We start from the raw sequence: 19,457 nt of genomic DNA, 5'->3' as shown, positions 1-19,457 counted from the left end.
TTCATGTAAGGGGTTTCAGACTTCACCTGGGGAACTCCTGAGGTTGTGAATCAACACTCATCTGTGAACAAAGACAGTTTTACTCCTTCCCAATCTGTATGCCTTTTATTTCCTTTTTTTGTCTTTTTTTATTAACTATCACTTCCAATACAATATTGAAAAGTAGTAGTGAGAAGAGACATCTTGGTCTTGATCCTGGGAAAGCTTTGAGTTTCTCACCATTATGTGAATTATAGGGAATTTATTGATACTCTTTATTAAAATGAGGAAGTCTTCTTCTATTACTAGTTTGGTGATAGTTTTTATCATTTATGGGTATTGGATTTTGTCAAATGCATTTCCTGCATCTATTGATATGCCCATGTGATTTTTCTTTAGATTGTTGATATGATGGTTACATTAATTGATTTTCAGATGTTCAACTAGCCTTGCATATCTGGGATATATCCCACTTGGTCATGGTGTATAATTCTTTTCATACTTGTTAGATTTGATTTGCTATATTTTGTTGAGGATTTTGGATTTATCTTCATGAGAAATATTGGTTTGTAGTTTGTTTTCTTCTGTTTTCTTTGTGGGATTTTGGTACTGTGGTAATTGTGGCTTCATAAAAGGAATTTGGAAGTATACCCTCTGCTTCTATATTCTGACAGAGATTATAGTGAATTGGTATAATTTCTTCCTTCAGTGTGTGGTAGAACCCATCTGGGCCTGGTGCTTTCCATTCTAGAAGCTTCTTAGTTATTGATCAGTATCTTTAATAAATGCAGACTTATTCAGATTGTTTCTTCTTGCATGAGTTTTAGTTGATTGTAACTTTCAAGGAATTGGTTGATTTCATCTAGGTTATCAATCTAGTTTGCATAGAGTTGTTTCTAAATCTTCCTTTATTATAACTTTATTGTATAAATAAAAGTTTTGTAGTGATATCCCCTCTTTCATATCCCATGTTAGAAATCCATGTCCAATCTTTTTTGATTAATTAGCCTGGCTGGAGGCTTTTTGATATTGTTGATCTTTTCAAAGAACCAGGTATTGGTGTTGTCGATTTTTGCTATTGATTTCCTGTTTTCAACTTCATTCTACTCTAATTTTTATTCTTTTCTTCTGCTTACTTTGGACTTAATTTGCTCTTCGTTTTCTAGTTTGCTAAAGTGAAAGCTTGGATTGGTAATTTAGATCTTTCTTCTCTTCTTATGTATGTATTCAATGCTATAATTTCCCTTTAAGCACTGCTTTCACTACCCTTAACAAATTTTGATAAGTTGTGTTTTCATTTTCATTTAGTTCAAAATATTTAAAAATTTCTCTTGAGATTTCTTTGACCTATGTGATATTTAGAAGTTTATTGTTTAATCTCCAAGAATTTTTAGATTTTCTAGCTATCTTTCTGTAATTGATTTCCAGTTTAATTCCATTGTGAGTCTTGGAAGAGCAACTATTGTTTGGTATTATTTTAAATTTGTTAAGATGTGTTTTATGGCCCAGAATGTGGTCTATCTTGATAAATATTCCATATGAGCTTGAGAAGAATGTGTATTTGTTGTTGGATGAAATATTCTATAGATGTCCATCATATCTACTTGATTGATGGTGTTATTGAGTTCAATTATATCCTTACTGGCTTTCTATCTGTTGGATCTATCAATTCCTGACAGAGGGGTGTTGAAGTTTCCAGTTATAATAGTTGATTCTTCTATTTCTCCTTACAGTTCTGTTGGTTTTTGCCTTGCACAATTTGATGATTCATTTTTAGACATGTACACATTAAAAATTGTTATGTCTTCCTGGAGAATTGACCCCTTTATCATTATGTAATTTGCTTCTTTATCCCTGATAACTTTCCTTGCTTTAACAGTTGTTCTTTCTGAAATTAATATAGTTATCCCAACTTTCTTTGATTAGTGTTAGCATATATTTTCTCCATTTATTTTTATTCTATATATGTCTTTATATTTAAAATCGATATCTTGTAGACAACCTAGAGTTGAATCATATTTTTTGATCCATCTGACAATCTGCCTTTCAACTGGTGCATTTAAACCACTGATACTCAAAGTGATTATTGATATAGTTGAATTAATATTACCATGTTTGTTACTGTTTTCTATTTGTTGTCCTTGTTCTTTGTTCCTATATTTGTTTTCCATTCTCTTTTTGCCTTTGAGGTTTTAATTGAGCATTTCATATGATTCCTTTTACTCTCCTTTCATAACACATACATTTCTTTTTGTTACTTTCTTCAGTGGTTGCCCTAGAATTTATAATACATTTACAACTAATATAAGCCCACTTTCAAGTAACACTATACCACTTCATGGGTTTTGTGAGTACGTTATAATAGCAAAACAATGCTAATCCTGCCCTCTTGTGCCATGTATCATTGCTGTTTTTCATTTCACTTTTACATAAGCATATATATATGTATATGTGTATTTATATTTATGAGATATACATAAGCATATATAATCAAACAATTGTTGTTATTATTTTGAGCAAACTGTTATCTCTTAGATCAGTTAAAAATAAGAAAGATGGGGCGCCTGGGTGGCTCAGATGGTTAAGCATCTGCCTTCGACTCAGGTCATGATCCCATGGTCCTGGGATTGAGCCCCGCATCGGGCTCCCTGCTCTGCAGGAAGCCTGCTTCTCCCTCTCCTGCTCTCGCTGCTTGTGTTCTCTCTCTGGCTGTCTCTCTCTCTGTCAAATAAATAAAATCTTAAAAAAAAAATAAGAAAGATAAAAGTTTTAATTTTACCTTCACTTAATCCTTTGATGTTCTTCCTTTCTTTATGAAGATCTGAGTTTCTGACGTATATTATTTTCCTTCTCTTTAAAGAAGTTCTTTTAACATTTCTTGCAAGGCAGGTATACTAGCAACAAATTCCCTTATTTGTTGTTTGTCTGATAAAATCTTTATTTCTCCTTCACTTTTCAAGGATAATTTTGCAGGGTACAGAATTCTAGGTTGGTGGTGTTTTTTTCCCCAACACATTAAATATTTCATTCCACTCTCTTCTTGCTTGCATGGTTTCTGAAGAGATGCTGGATGTATGGTGGCCTCATAAATGGTGGTATAGTAGTGGCCTTCTTATCTTTGTTCCTTTATAGGTAGGTATCTTTCCCTCTGGCTTCTTTCAGAGTATTTTCTTAGCTTTGATTTTCTGTAATTGAAAAATGATATGCATAGGTGTAGTATTTTAGTATTTTTAGAATTCATCCTGTTTGGTGATCTCTGAACTTCTGGGATCTGTGATTTGGTGCCTGACGTTAATTTGGGAAGATTCTCAGTTATTATTGTTTCAGATCTTCTGTTCCTTTCTTCTCCTTCTGGTATTCCCATTACCTGTATATTACACCTTATGTAGTTGTCCCACAGTCCCTGGATATTGTTTTTTCAGTCTTTTTTCTTTGCTTTTCAGTTTTGGAGGTCTCTATTTAGATATCTTCAAGTTCAGAGATTCTTTTCTCAGCCATGTTCAGTCTACTAGTAAGTCCATCAAGAACACTCTTCATATCTGTTACAGTGTTTTTGATCTCTAGCATTTTTTTTTTTTTGTTCTTTCTTGGGATTTCTGTCTCTCTCCTTACATTGCCCATCCATTCTTTCATGCTGTCTACTTTATCCATTAGCACCCTTAGCGTATTAATCATAGTCATTTTAAATTCCCAGTCTTAAAATTCCAAATTCCCTGCCACGTCTGGTTCTGGTGCTTGCTCTGTCTCTTCAAATTGTGTTTTCTGCCTTTTGGCATGCATCGTATTTTTTTCTTGATAGCTGGAGATGATGAACTAAGCAAAATCAATTGCTGTAAATAGGCCTTTAGTAATGTGGTGGTGAGGTGTGAGTGGCAGGAAAGTTTTCTATAGTTCTATGATGAGGTGTCCATCTTTTAGTAAGCCTGTGCCTCCTGACTGAACTTTATTAGTGTTTTAAAATCTTTTTTTTTCTAAGTTCATCAGTGGGTTGGGTGGTGAGGGTGTGCTATATTGGGTATTTCTTCTCCCATGTGGAAGGGTAGGGCTGAATAGAGTTGGCTATTCCTCTTCTCCCAGAATGGTTAGGCTTTGATAATACTCTAGCAGTTTAGGCTCTGGTTAACTAGTTTCTTCTGAGGGCAGGCCTTGTTAAGAACAGAATGCTATCTTGTATTTCAAGATGGCTCCTTTTCCCCTCTCCTTCCTGGAAACATGAGGAGATTTTCCTCCAGTATTTATGGAGGAAACCTCATTGAGCTCCTGAAAATAAATCTCACAAAATTTTGGCACCCCTTTTATGACAAGGTCCCCTGGAGTTTTTAACTCTCAGAGTTCACACCTGCAGTAATTGTCAATTACTCTGTCAAGTCTCTGCTCCAATAAGTTATTTTCTATAATTGCCTGTTGGTTTCTCCAGTCTTGGGGGTAATGGCTTGCCCTGTGTGCTCACCTGTCTTGCAGATCCTAGAAGAATTGTGGATTTTTCTGTCTGTTCAGCTTTGTACTTTTGTTAGGATGGAATGGCAACTTCCATGCTCTTTGCATGTAGATCCAGAAACTATGTCCATGGGACTTTTTTCAAGTGCCCAATTTTCAATAGCAACAACAACAAAATCACAAGACATATAAAGAAACAAGAAAATATGGCCCATTCAAGGAAGAAAATGAATTGGCAGTGTTATGAGACTGAATGTGTCCCCCCCCCATTCATATATGAATTCAAATCCCCAATATAAAGGTGTTGGAGGTGGGCCTTTGGGCAATAATTAAGTTTGGATGAGGCCATGAAAGTGGGACTCCCAAGATGGGACTGGTATCCTTACAAGAAGAGGAAGAGAGATCAGAGCTTTCTCTCCATCATATGAGGACATAGCCAGAAGGTAGTATCTGCAAGCCACAGAGAGAGCCCTCACCAGTAACTGAATCTGCTGGAACATTGAACTTGGACTTCCCAACCTCGAGAAATACATGTTTGTTATTTAAGCCACCCAGTCTATGGTATTTTGGTATAACAACTTGACCAGATTAAGGCTGCAGAAACTGTTCTTGGAGAAACACAGACATCAGACAGGCAAAAACTTTTTAGAAAATTGTCTTAAATATGCTCAAAGAGCTAAAGGAAAATATGGACAAAGAACTAAAGGAAATAAGGAAAATGATCTAGGAAAAAAATGATAATATCAACAAAAAGATAGCAATTATAAAAAGGAACCAAACAAATTCTGGAGCTTAAAAAGAAAGTAACTGAATTTAACATGCTGTAGAGGCATTCAACTCCAGATTTCAGCAAGCAGAAGAAAGAATTGGCAAATGTGAAGATAGAACATTTGAGATTACTAGGAAGTGAGTCAATATATTCATTATGGGAGTCTCAGAAGGAAAAGAGAGAAAGAGGCAGATTATTTGAAGAAATAATGGCTGAAAACTCCCCAAATTTAGTTTAAGACACGAATTTGCTAGAGCTACCATACGATCCAGCAATTGCACTACTGGGTATTTACCCCAAAGATACAAATGTAGGGATCTGAAGGGGTACGTGCACCCTGATGTTTATAGCAGCAATGTCCACAATAGCCAAACTGTGGAAAGAGCCAAGATGTCCATGGACAGATGAATGGATGAAGAAGATGTGGTATATATATATACAATGGAATATTATGCAGCCATCAAAAGGAATGAGATCTTGCCATTTGCAATGACATGGATGGAACTGGAGGGTGTTATGCTGAGCGAAATAAGTCAATCAGAGAAAGACATGTATCATATGACCTCACTGATATGAGGAATTCTTAATCTCAGGAAACAAACTGAGGGTTGCTGGAGTGGGGGGTAGGGTGGGAGGGATGGGGTGGCTGGGTGATAGACATTGGGAAGGGTATGTGCTATGGTGAGCGCTATGAATTGTGCAAGACTGTTGAATCACAAATCTGTACCTCTGAAACAAATAATGCAATATATGTTAAGAAAAAAAAAAGAAGAAGAAGATAGTAGGAGGGGAAGAATGAAGGGCGGGAAATCAGAGGGGGAGATGAACCATGAGAGACGATGGACTCTGAAAAACAAACTGAGGGTTCTAGCGGGGAGGGGAGTGGGAGGATGGGTTAGCCCAGTGATGGGTATTAAGGAGAGCATGTTCTGCATGGAGCACTGGGTGTTATGCACAAACAATGAATCATGGAACACTACATCAAAAACTAAAAAAAAAAAGAAAGAAAGAAAATCATAAGGAAGGGGCGCCTGGGTGGCACAGTTAGTTAAGCATCCAACTTTTGGTTTTGGTTCAGGTCATGATCTCGGGGTCATGAGATTGAGACCCATATGGGGCTCTGTGCTCAGCACAGTCTGCTTAAGACTCTCTCCCCCTCTCCCTCTTCCCCTACCCCACATGTGCGCATGCACGCTCTCTCTCAAATAAATAAATAAATCTTTAAAAGAAAAAAAAAGACATGAATTTGCAAATCCATGGAACTCAGCAAACTCCATGTAGGACAGACTCACAGAAGATCTGAATTGAGACACACTATAATTAATCTATTGAAAGCCAAGGATAAAGAGAGTATTTTGAAAGGCAGCAAGAAAGAGGGGGTGATTCATCAAATACAAGAGATTTGTGATAGGATTATCAACTAATTCCTCAGTAGAAATTTTGGAGTTCAGAAGATATTTAAAGTGCTGAAAGAAAAAACCTGTCAACTGAGATTTTTATGTGCAGCAAAACAGTCCTTCAAAAATGAGGGAGAGATAGTCCCAGATAAACAAATCTAGGGGAGTTTATTATAACTACATCTGCTCTACAGGAAATGCTGTACTAACAGGGAAATTGATAGCTATAAACGCTTACCTTTAAAAAGAAGAAAAAGGGGCACCTGGGTGGCTCAGTCAGTTGTGTCCAAATTGATTTGGGCTCAGGTCATGATCTCAGGGTTGTGAGATCAAGCCCTGCATGAGGCTCTGTGCTGGGTGTGGATTCTGCTTAAGATTCTCTCTATTCCACTCCCCCCCGCCACTCCCACTTGCGAGCTTGCTCTCTAAAAAAATTTAAAAATTTAAAAATTTAAGAATTTAAAAAATAAAAATGAAAAAGAAGAAGAAAATGGAAGAAGAAAGATCTTAAAACAACAACCTTATACTTTAAAGAAAGCAGAACAATTTAAACCCAAAGCTAGCAGAAGAAAAGAAATAATGAAGATGAGATTGGACATAAATAAAATAGAGAATAAACAAACAGTAGAGAAAATCAATGTAGTCAAAAATTTATTCTTTGAAAAGAGCAATACAATTGAACAATCTTTAGTTAGATTGACTAAGAAAGAAAGAAAGAAAGGAGACTCAAATACTAAAATCAGAAATGAAAATGGGGGAAAAAAGTTAAAAAAGGGAGACATTACTACTGATTTTACTAATAAGGATTATAATACAAGACTGTAAATAATTGTTCACCAATAAATTAGATAACCTAATGAACATGACTAATCCCTAGCAAGATAACACCTACCAAGACTGAATCATAAAAGAATCAATCTTAACAGACTTGTAATAAGGAGATTAAATTAGTAACCAAAACTTTCTAACAAAGAAAAACCCTGGACCAAATGGCCTCACCAGTGAATATAACCAACAATTAAAAAGAATTAACACCAATCCTTCTCAAAGCCTTTTAAAGAATGAAAAGGATGAAGTACTTCCAAGCTCATTTTGTAAGACTAGCACTGCTCTGATAGCAAAACCAAAAACAGTATAAGAAAACTACAGACCAATATTCCTTATGAGAATAGGTGCAAAACCTCAATAAAATAATAGACCAAATTCAGCAGCATATTGAAAGGATTAGAAACCATAGCCAAGCAGTATTAATTTCAGGATGGTTCATCATATGAAAATCAACCAATGTAATAAACCACATGACTATCACAGTTGATAAAGAAAATGCATTTGACAAAATTCAACACCCTTTCATGATAGGGAAAAAAAGAGTGAACAAAGTAGGCATAGAAGAAAATGTGATTAATGAAATGACATCTGTGAAAAAAACACAAATAATATCATGCTCAATGGTGAAAAACTGAAAGCTTTTCTCCTATGATCAGGAACAAGACAAAGATGCCCATTTTTTGCCACTTTTATTCAATATAGTACTGGAAGTCCTAGCCAGAGCAATTAAGCAAGAAAAAGAAATAACATCCAAATTGGAAAGGAAGAAGTAAAATTTTCTTTGTTCATGGATGAGACAATCTTCTATATAGAAAGCCCTGAGGATTCCACCAAAGCTATTAGAACTAATAAAAATTCAGCAATGTTGCAGGATAAAAAATCAACATATAAAGATCAATTGAGTTTCTATTTACTAACAATGAACAATCTAAAAACAAAATAAAAAACTCAACTTACAGTATCATCGAAAAAATAAAATACTTAGAAACAAACTTACCCAGGGAGGTGGAAGATTTGTACATGGGAAAATATAAAACATTGGTGAAGGTAACTAGACAAGATATAAATAAATGTAAAGGCATCTTGTGTGTGGACAGAAGACTTAATATAGTTAAGATATCAATACTACCCAAGTGATCCACAGATTCAGTGCAATTCAATCAACATCCAATGGCTGCTTTTTTTTTTTTTTTTCCTGAAATAGAAGAGTCTATCCTAAAATTCATATCAAGGGACCTCAAATAGCCAAAATGTCTTCAAAAAGAACACAATTGGCAGGCTCATACTTCCTGATTTAAAAACTTACTGCAAAGCTACAGTAATGAAAGCAGTGTTTTAGTGGCATAAAGACAGTGGTATTGTACAGTGAAATAGAGTCCAGACATAAGCCTCACATATATGGTCAAATGATTTTCCACAGCAGTGTCAAGATCAATGGAGAAAAGACAGTATTTTCCTCAGAAGGTGCTGACACACTAGATATCCACATGCAAAAGAATGAGGTGGGACCCTTACCTCACACCACATATAAAGTTAACTCAAATGGATCAAAGACCTAAACATAAGAGCTAAAATTATAAAGCTATTAGAGTGAAATACAGAGGAAAACTTCACAACATTGGATTTGGCAGTGATTTCCTGGATATGATACCAAAGCACAGGCAGGGAAGGGAAAAAAAATAAACTGGACTTATTCAAAATTAAACTTTTGTGCTTCCAAGGATACTGTCAAGAGAACAAAAAGACTGGGGCGCCTGGGTGGCTCAGTCGTTAAGCGTCTGCCTTCGGCTCAGGTCATGATCCCAGGGTCCTGGGATCGAGCCCCACATCGGGCTCCCTGCTCCGCGGGGAAGCCTGCTTCTCCCTCTCCCACTCCCCCTGCTTGTGTTTCCTCTCTCACTGTGTCTCTCTCTGTCAAATAAATAAAAAAAATCTTAAAAAAAAAAAAAGAGAACAAAAAGACCACCCACAGAATGGGAGAAGATATTTAAAATGACATATCCGATAGGGGATTTAATATCCAGAATATAGAAAAACTCTACAACCCAACAACAACAAACAAACATCCCACTTCAGAGATTGCAGAGGACTTCTCTGGAGAAGGTGTACAAATGGCTAATGAGCACATGAAAAGATGATCAACACCACCAATCATTAGGGAAATTTGGATCAAAACTACAGTGAGGGGGCGCCTGGGTGGCTCAGTCCTTAAGCATCTGCCTTCGGCTCAGGTCATGATCCCGGGGTCCTAGGATCGAACGCCACGTCGGGCTCCCTGCTCCGCGGGAAGCCTGCTTCTCCCTCTCCCACTCCCCCTGCTTGTGTTCCCTCTCTCGCTGTGTCTCTCTCTGTCAAATAAATAAATAAAATCTTAAAAAAAAAAAAAACTACAGTGAGATGAGCACTGGGTGTTGTACGTAAGTGATGAATCACTGAATTCTACTCCAGAAAGAAAAAAAAAGTCTGATTCTTTTTGCAGTCACCTCTTAGTCATCAATGCTTTCTATTTTAAATTCATTGTTGAGAATTTTGGGCAATAAATAAAATTATCAGAGAAGGAAAAAAAAAAAGTAGGTTCAGTGTCCAGCACAGTGCCTGGCATAGTCAGTGCTCAGTTAACATTCGTCGAATGAATATTGAATATACACATCAATTAATTTGGCATCAGTTTTAGCTTGATGCCAAGCCAGTTTCTAGGGATTATTGTCATCCCCATTAAGTGCTCCCATTTGCACTTAAGGATGACTAGAACTACCTCCTTCTATAGTCTGAACTTGGTCAGATGTTGTAAGCTGTATTCATCATTTAATCTTAAAAGGAAAAATATATGAAATTCTTTTGGGCGAAAACAAACAAACAAAAAACCCCAAAAAACCCAAATACTAAAAAACCCAAAACCACAGTGAGATACTACCATAACCAGAGCGCAGGAGGGCAAGAGCACCTGGCTTCCGGGCTCCCAAACAGACCAGGTCCCGCCGCTGGCCGCTGACAAAATCCAGGGGCAGAGACACAAGAGTTAGCGAGTATGGGGAGAAACTGGAGCCTGTGTGCACTGCTGGTGGGAAGGTAAAATGGTGCAGCCACTGTGGGAAAGTTTGGGGGTTCCTCAAAACATTAAGCAGAATTATTGGATGGTCCAGCAATTCCACTTCTTGGAATGTACCCCAAAGAATTGAAAGTAGGGACTAGAAACGATACCGGAGTTCAGAGCAGCATTATTCACAATAGCGAAAAGGTGGAGACAATTCAGACGTATGAAGACAGATGAATGGATAAACAAGATGTGGAATATACGTACAATGGGATATGATTCTGCCTTGAAAACAATGGAATTTTGATACATGCCATAATGTGGATGAACCCGAAGATGTCATGCTTTGTGAAATAAGTCAGACACAAAAGGGCAAATATGGTATCATTCCCCCTTATATGAGGTTCCTAGAATAATCAAATGCATAGAGACAAAGTAGAATTGTGGTTACTAGGGGCTGGGCTAAGGGGGCAATGGAATTATTATTTTTAGAGCTTTTTAAAAAAAAATTATTTTAAAGAGAGAGAGAGAGCAAATGGGGGGAGGAGCAGAGGGAGAAGGACAAGCAGATGCGGGTCTCAATCTCACAACCCTGAGGTCATGACCTGAGCTGAAATCAAGAGTCCAACTGAGCCCTCCAGGAGCTCCAGGATTATCTTTTGATGGGCACAGAGTTTCAGTTTGTAACATTTTGTAAACATTTCATTTTTAACTGTTTATGTCATTAGATCAAATTCTTTCTTTCATGCTTTCAGATTTGGTGACAAGCTTAAAATGGCCTTCCCTGAAGATCTTCACTTATATTGTGTTCTAGGACTTCTTTGGTTTTATTTCTTACTCTGCAGTTTTCAGTCCATCCAGAATTTTGTTATGAGATAAAAATAAACACTTTTTACTTAGATTTTGATTGCCAATTTTGATAAGAATCTCTGTTAAATAATCTCTTCTTCCTTCTGCTAATTAGATTGTCATCTTCGTAATATAGTAAATGATGTGGGAAACAAAAGCAGAAGAGAAATTATTAAATTTCCTTACTATCTACAGCCCATTGACAAGTCCTTGAAACGGGCAGAGTGACATTCCTCTAGGGACTCAACCGCCTCCATGTTAATACTTTGCTAAGGGCAAAAGGCAATCTGAGCCCAACCCCCAGCACCCTGTGAGTCTACTTTAACATTTAAAAATTCCTTTAGAAATTTCCTTTATCTCTAAACCCCCAAGATACGTGTTGGCAATAATCTGTGTTGGCAATCATCCCCCAAGCATATGGCCCACCAATACATATCTAAAGGGTCTCATGACTAAGGTTTTATTAGATGGTAATAAATGGCCTTTTCCCAACAACAGCTAGCCCCCTCAAGGTCCTGGAAACCTTGCTTCCAAAATTCCTTAGAGGGACTTATGCTATCTCTAACCCCCTCCCAACTTGAACGTATATAATGGCCCACCCCTCATGACCCCAGTGCAGCTCCTTCTGCCCACAGGTCCTGTCCCACCAAAGACATCTCAGGAATTCTTTCTTGGCCATTGGCTTCGAACCCTAACATCTTCCCTACATGAGTAAATTTTCACATTCTGGCCCACTTTACAGATGATTCTGTGCAATTGGCTGCCACCACCTGTAAGTGGACGGCTGCAAACTACAGCCTCTCTCTGGGACATCCCTGAAGGATAGTGGTGAAAGGAAATCTTTCTAGTAAGCAGAACTTCTATACTCGTCATGAGTATTTCCTTCTTATTTTGTTACGAATAGGTTTGTATATATATACATATATTAAGGAAATATCTGTGTTCTCTTAATTGCCTTATTCTCTTATCATGTAACATAAGATGTATTGACTTTGTCATTATTTATTAATTTTAAATCATAGTATTTAAACTGTGGGATATCAAGAGAAAACACTACGGTAGGAGTTTACCTCATTTTCTGGGGAAGGGATTAGTGTATTTTGCCTTGTAAGCAGGATAGTTGTATCGTGTAAAGATGTCATTGTTAAGCAAAACGGAAGGAAATTTGAAGGTTTGGAAGACTCTTGGCCCATCCGTATTGAAACAAACGAGAAAGCCTGTTTGGGCGAGAACACTAGGTGTGGCCCTTTTTGATAAGATTAGTATGGATCAGCCCTCTCCACAGAGGCCAAGACTATGGAAGAAGACCATATTTTATTATTACTGTTTATCCTCTGCCATTTTTATTTTTTGTGTGTGTATGTGCGTACGTGTGTAGGTGTCATAACCTTCTGTCACGGAACTTGAACATGTTCTTCTTGTCATTCATCTCTTCACTTCCGTGGTAGGCTTTTATTCTATTAATCTTTCTGTAAAGGAGTCTCATGCATGGGGCGCCTGGGTGGCTCAGTCGGTTAAGCGACTGCCTTCGGCTCAGGTCATGGTCCTGGAGTCCCAGGATCGAGTCCCCATCGGGCTCCCTGCTCAGCACCGAGTCTGCTTGTCCCTCTCCGTGAGACACACTGTCTCTCTCTTTCAATGTCTCTCTCTCTCTCAAATAAATAAATAAATAAAATCTTAAAAATCTTAAAAAAAAAACAACCATCCGTTGATACTGGATTCTAAAGCTTTATTGTCTGATTTATTTAAAATAATTCGTGCTTTATTTTACCACACACACCTACATCAATATAATATTGTGCAATGTCTGAACAATATGAACTTTCTCCTGTTAACTTCAAAAAATAAAACTGCTGGCTATTTTCCCAGCAAAAATGGGTTTAACAGAGTAGAGAACTGCAACCTGGGACAAGCAAGCTTCTGCAAAACCACAGGCAAGTCTGGGGAACAAAGGAGAGGAATGCTGTTTTATAGAGAAAAGGGGGCGTTGGGAGGGGCTGTTGTAAACACAAGGTCCATTGGGTTAAACTGGGAGTTGGAAGTATGGTGGCTTCTCATTGGCTGAGCTGTGACGGTCTCTCATTGGCTGGGCTGTTGCTGGGGGAGGAGGAAAACCTTTCTTCCTCCTGCTGGCGGTAAAGTAGTAGCTAAAGTAGTAGGGGCTGCAGTTGACCAGGAGCGTAGGGTGTGAGAGCTCCCCCTGCTGGCCTCCTGACGCCTCTCTTTTTTTTTTTTTTTTTAAGTAGGCTCGGTACCCAGTGTGCAGCCCAGCCTGGGGCTTGAACTCATAATCCTGAGATGAAGACCTGAGCTGAGATTAAGAGTCAGCTGCTTAACCGACTGAGCCACCCAGATGCATCCCCCCATTTTAAATGAGGTTTCCTTTTATAAATTTTTACACTTCCAATGTTAATTTTCCACAGTGCAAAAAACATTCAAGATGAAATACAAACCATTTCCTTGGGAAAAATTAAAGTTTCACGATAACCGAATGCCATGAACGCTCCTTTTGCTTTCGCTGCTACTGCTGTGCTCCCCGCAGGGGGACCTTGGACGTGCAGGAGAACTGTGGGATCCTTCTGCTGATGTCATAGCCTCAGGAGTGTGGGAGGACATCAGGTGTTTCTCCTGACACAGCCCCCACCCAGAGGGGGTCAATGTGTAAAACACAGGTTTATTTTCCTAAAATAACTGTGTGGCTTCATATCTATAAAATGTGGCAAAATAAGTCTCGAGTATCGCTGCGCACCTGCCTGTTGTCTGTTCACTATTCATCCCCTCTTCCTTTCTAAGAGAACTGCCCTCAGTACGCTGCGCGAGAGGGACGGGGCGGGTCCTCTCAAGTGGGATGGGGGAGGCACAGGCTCTGGATTCAAAGTGGGTTCAAGGTCTCCTTTGCCTACCCATTCGTCCTGAGCAAGCTACCTACCGCTTGCTCTTGGGTTCATATAAGGTGGTGGCCTGTCTAAGCCTAACCAAAACAATAGCAGCAGCAGCAAAAAATAGCAGCTACATTTCCCAGCCTGCCTTGCTATTAGGGCGAGACCTTTGAGAAATGAACCAGAAGCAGCTGTTGGGGCTTCTGAGAGAGCCCTTGCAAGTGGCAAGTCTTTTGGCCCTGCTATCTTCATCCTGCCTGCGACAGGAAGAGATGGATGGAGCCCCAGCAGCCACCTTGGAAGCATGGGGTTGATAGCCCCACCCTATCATTAGAGGAGAGAGCTGGAAGGAGCCCGAGTTTCTCAAAGATAGAATACATTAAAAATTCCTCTAATTTCAGGCTTCTTCTTCTCAGAAAATTACTGTCAGTGTGCGGAAGTTGGTGTTGTTGAGGCGATGGCAGAATCGTGTTTGTTTCCTGACATCCTGGACCTCTCCAGGTATCAGCCCGGCGCTCACCACCACTTAGAGGATTTGGAGCCCCTGCTGAAGAGTCTTCTTACAGCCTTCTTCATGTCCTGGTTCCTCAGGCTGTAGATGAAGGGGTTTAGCATGGGGGTCACCACTGTGTACATGATGGTTGCTACTGTGTCCTGGGCTGAGAAGGAGTTGGGGGGTCGTATGTATACCCCCAGGACAGTTCCATAGAACAGGGTGACCACAGACAGGTGGGAGATGCACGTGGAAAATGCCTTGCGCCTTCCTGGGGTGGAGGGGATCTGGAGGACAGCTGCAGCTATGCGGATGTAGGAGACCACAATGAGCGCACAGGGGGCCACAAACAGGACCACGGCGCCCAGGAACACGTGCTGATTGACCCACGTGTCTGAGCAGGCAATCTTCATCAGCAGGTAGGCGTCGCAGTAGAAGTGTGCGATCTCCCGGGCGGAGGAGCAGAACGTCAGTCTGTTCATGAGGAGTGTGTGGACCAGAGAGATGAGGCCTGAGCATGTCCACGTGAGTGTGGTCAGTCCCCTACAGAGCTGGGGGGTGATGATGGTGTGGTACCGCAGGGGGTAGCAGATGGCCACGTAACGGTCCAGTGCCATGGCCGCCAGCAAAAAGGTGTCCAGGTTGGCAAAGGAGATGAGGAAGTACATTTGGGTCAGGCAGTGGGGGTAAGAGATCGTCCACGTTCCTGCTACGTGGCTGACCAACAGCTTGGGGATCAGGTTGGTGGTGAAGCAGATGTCAGCAAAGAAGAGATTGGTAAGGAAGAAGTACATGGGAGTGTGCAGGTGGGGATCAGAGCCGATGACGAGGATGATGAGTGTGTTCCCGGCCACGGTGACCAGGTACATACACAGGAAGAGCCAGAAGAGGACTTGCCGCTGCTCCGGGTCACTGGTGATGCCAAGCAGGAGGAACTCGGTGACTCCTGTCCCATTCTCCTTCCCCCTGGACATCCCACTGTGGCTCAGGGAGGTGACAGGCTACACACACAAGGGGGAGGACAAAATCCCAGCAGAGCCTGGTCTTGCTGTATGTGAAGAATCAGATCAAAGGTCATTTGTGATTGGATACATGACCAGAATTTTGTACCCATAGTAATTGCTGCTTTTTATCAAGTGCTTATTATGTACCACCGTGCTAAGGAGTTTCATGCACGATCTCTCTTAATCCCCGCAAAATAGGTACTCTCATGATTCCCGCTTTTCAGATGAAATAGCTGAGACTCAATATATGTAGCTTGCTCAGGACCACATGAGTAGGAAGTGGCAAAGGAGACTTTGAACCCACTTTGAATCCAGAGCCTGTGCCTCCCCCATCCCACTAGAGAGGACCCACCCCGTCCCTCCGGCGCAGCGTACTGAGGGCAGTGTCACTGAATCTTTGACCTCAACCCAGCCAGCATGTCCTCTCTAGAAAGGACTTCCTGCCCTGGTTCCTGCCTGCTTATCTGACTGCATGCCCTTCCTGCCTCAAAACAGGGCCTTTGCACGGGCTCTTCTTGTCCCAGCATTTCTCTCCACCCAGACCTTCTCATGGTTGATTTGTCACCTTTGTAACTCTGTGGGAGGTTATATCATTTGTTAACTCTTTTATGATGGGTTTTCCCCATGAGGCCATGCCCTCCTGAGAACAGGGTTGTGTCCACGCCATTCCCTGTCATGTGCCCAGTGCCCATAACAATCTGCAGCACATGGTCAGTGCTCAACAAAGCCATCAAATAGAAGAATGAACTTTCAGAAACGTATTGCACACCAAAATCGACCCGTAGAAAATATGTGGACACCAGGCTAATGAGAAATGTTTTGTTGTGATTAATGAATGCATTTAAGCAAAGAAAATAGCAGGTGTTTCTTTTTTTTTTTTAAAGCTTTATTTATTTAAGAGAGAGAGAGCGCACACAAGAGGGAGAAGCAGACTTCCCCACTGAGCAGGGAGCCCAACGCGGAACTCAGTCTAGGGACTCTGGGATCATGACCTGAGCCAAAGGCAGAGGCTTAACCAACTGAGCCACCCAGGTGCCCCTGCAGGTGTTTCTAAGAGCAGAGTGGAAGGCAGGCAGGGTGGAGTCATAGGCAAGCCCAAGGTTCTGTGCCAACAGGAATTTCCTCGAATATATGAATGAGGAGGAATTATGAATCTGGTCTATGTGATCCAGGGCATGTGACTACTGTAGACCAGAGGAACAACCCAGACACTGCCTGCTGGTGTGTTTACTTGGTTTAGACCCTTAATGTTCTACAAGATATTTCCTATTTGCTGACATTTTAAAAATCAAGGATTACGGGGCACCTGGGTGGCTCAGTTGGTTAAGCGTCTGCCTTCAGCTCAGGTCATGCGATCCCAGGGTCCTGGGATCGAGCCCTGTGTTGGGCTCCCTGCTCCACAGGAAGCCTGCTTCTCCCTCCTGCATTCCCCCTGCTTGTGTTCCCTCTCTCGCTGTGTCTCTCTCTGTCAAATAAATAAATAAAATCTTAAAAAAAAAAACAACTAATGATGAATTGTATGGTGACTAACATAACATAATAAAATTAAATTAAATTAAAAAAAAAAAACAGTTCAAACTGGCCCAGTCAAAAATGAGAGCTTATTGGCTCATGGGATTGCAAAACCCAAAGGTAGGTCTTCAGGTTCAGCTGGATCCAGGAACTCAAACTATAACATTAGCATCTTATTTCTTCTCCATAATCTGGTCATTCTTTTATGTGCGTATTTTTCATTGAATTTAAAAATATTTCTAAGAAAACAACAACAAACCAAAGGTGGGGTTGTGCTGAAATATCACTCATATCTCACATTTAAAAATTATAATGAGCCCGACCCAGTAGTTTTTGACTGACAACATGAGATGCCTGAAGTTTCGAGGAAATAAAAGATGGCCTGTTCTGAAAATGGTTTTGGCAAGACGCTGATTTCCTCCTTGTGGCTCCCACATGAAAAGTCAAACTAGATAACCAGATTTATTAGAGGTCAGAGTTCATCAGTTAGACAACACCAACTTTCATCGACAAAAGGTAAATAGAAGACAGAAGGTCATGGCTGGAACAAAGTCATCTGCTGAAGGCCGACTGACATGTGAGACAAAGTCCATGTGAAGCTTAGCTCCTGCCCTCAAGCACAGGGCGACAAGTTCCTACAGGCAGGACGGTGACTTGCAATACTCAGGGAAAGGCTTCAGCTCCTAAGAGACAGTACCAGGCTCTCCTGGAAGACTCCATGGCTGGCGTGGCCGTGGAGCAGACACTTGAAGCACAAGTTGGAGGGAGATGGTTTCATGAACCTGGAAGACATCTCACTGCAATGGCCATGACATGGAGCGGTCCCTGCTCCCCCGGGGAGAGCAGTGTCAGAGGAAATGTGCTGGGAAGAGGAATGAGCCTCTCTTTCAACATTCAATGAGCTAAAATCAAACTTTTCTCTGCAAGTTGTTTCAATTGCTTGCGAAGAGCTGGCCCCTAGTGGCTCATTAGTGCGAGGTGGAAGTTGCCTATGAGGAAGGATGGTGTCTGTTGGGGCCCCAGCTGCAGAGAGCAGACCCTGGAGGGTGAATTCCCAGACACAGTCCTGATTTCCTGGCTGCTCCCTGGGAGGACTCCGCCAGTCTGGCCCTGCACCTGCTTCCATCAGGGAGAGGGCACTAGAGGCCCCCAGTGATGTTGAGCTTTAATTTATGATCCGTTCATGTCCTGTGAGTGCTTCATGTGCAGGAAACCACAACCAGAAATGACTCACCAGTTCTCACCACAGAGCCGGCTGCAAATCTCAACACACGTTTGTTTCCTCAGTTCAGCTCATTATAAGTTATCATTATCCAAGGAACCCAGAACCTCCTTCTTTGTATCCACTCCTGTACCCAATTCAGGATACCTCGATTTTTTTTCCCCAATTTTTTTATTGTGGTAAAAGACACATGACCTGAAATTTACCATCTTAACCATTTTGAAGTATACAGTTCAGTGGAATTAAATACATTCATGACGTTGGTGCAGCCATCCCCACCATCATCTCCATAATGCTTTTCATCTTGTAAAACTGAATCTCCACCCATTAAACATTAACTCCCCATTTTCCCTCCCCCAGCCCATTCTACTTTCTGTCTCTATAATTTTGATTTCTCTAAGTCTTTTTTTTTTTTTAAAGATTTTATTTATTTATTTGACAGAGAGAGACACAGCGAGAGAGGGAACACAGGCAGGGGGAGTGGGAGAGGGAGAAGCAGGCTTCCTGCTGAGCAGGGAGCCCGACGTGGGGCTTGATCCCAGGACCCTGAGATCATGACCTGAGCCAAAGGCAGATGCTCAAGGACTGAGCCACCCAGGCGCCCCTCTCTAAGTCTTTCTTAAAAGTGAAGTCATACAGTATTTGTCTTTTTGTAACTGGCTTATTTGCATAACATCCTCAAGGCTCATCCATGTTGTAGCATGCTGCAGAATTTTCTTCCTTAAGTCTGAATAATATTCCTTTGCATATATATGCATAATTTTGCCTATCCATTCATCCTTTGATGGACACTTGCATTGCTTCCATGATTTAGCTGTTCTGAATAACGTTGCTATGAACACAGGTGTATGAATATCTCTCTGAGTCCTTGTTTTCAAATCTTTTGGGTAAACACCCAGAAGTGGAACTGTTGAATCATATGGTAGTTCTGTTTTTTTTTTTTTTTTTTAAAGATTTTATTTATTTATTCATGAGAGACAGAGAGAGAGAGAGAGAGGCAGAGGGAGAAGAAGGCTCCCCGCGGAGCAGGGAGCCCGATGCGGGACTCGATCCC

The 19,457-nt window shown here is 40.7% G+C and overlaps 1 protein-coding gene across 1 annotated transcript; it reads right to left on the bottom strand.

The window, feature by feature from the left end:
- Positions 1-14,688: 14,688 nt before the first annotated feature.
- On the bottom strand, positions 14,689-15,639 carry LOC116626447 (olfactory receptor 1D2-like). The gene has a single exon (XM_032395770.1). It carries the CDS (start codon positions 15,637-15,639, stop codon positions 14,689-14,691), a length of 951 nt encoding a protein of 316 aa, XP_032251661.1.
- Positions 15,640-19,457: the final 3,818 nt, after the last annotated feature.

The sequence above is a fragment of the Phoca vitulina genome, unplaced genomic scaffold (genome assembly GCF_004348235.1).
Source record: "Phoca vitulina isolate PV1807 unplaced genomic scaffold, GSC_HSeal_1.0 scaffold87, whole genome shotgun sequence".
NCBI classification, from domain to species: Eukaryota; Metazoa; Chordata; class Mammalia; order Carnivora; family Phocidae; genus Phoca; species Phoca vitulina.
Note: the sequence above shows the minus strand (reverse complement) of the source record. Positions and strands in the feature narration are given on the sequence as shown.

Coding starts and splice junctions, on each gene's coding strand:
- LOC116626447 (XM_032395770.1), bottom strand. CDS start 15,639: ATGTCCAGGGGGAAGGAGAATGGGACAGGAGTCACCGAGTTCCTCCTG.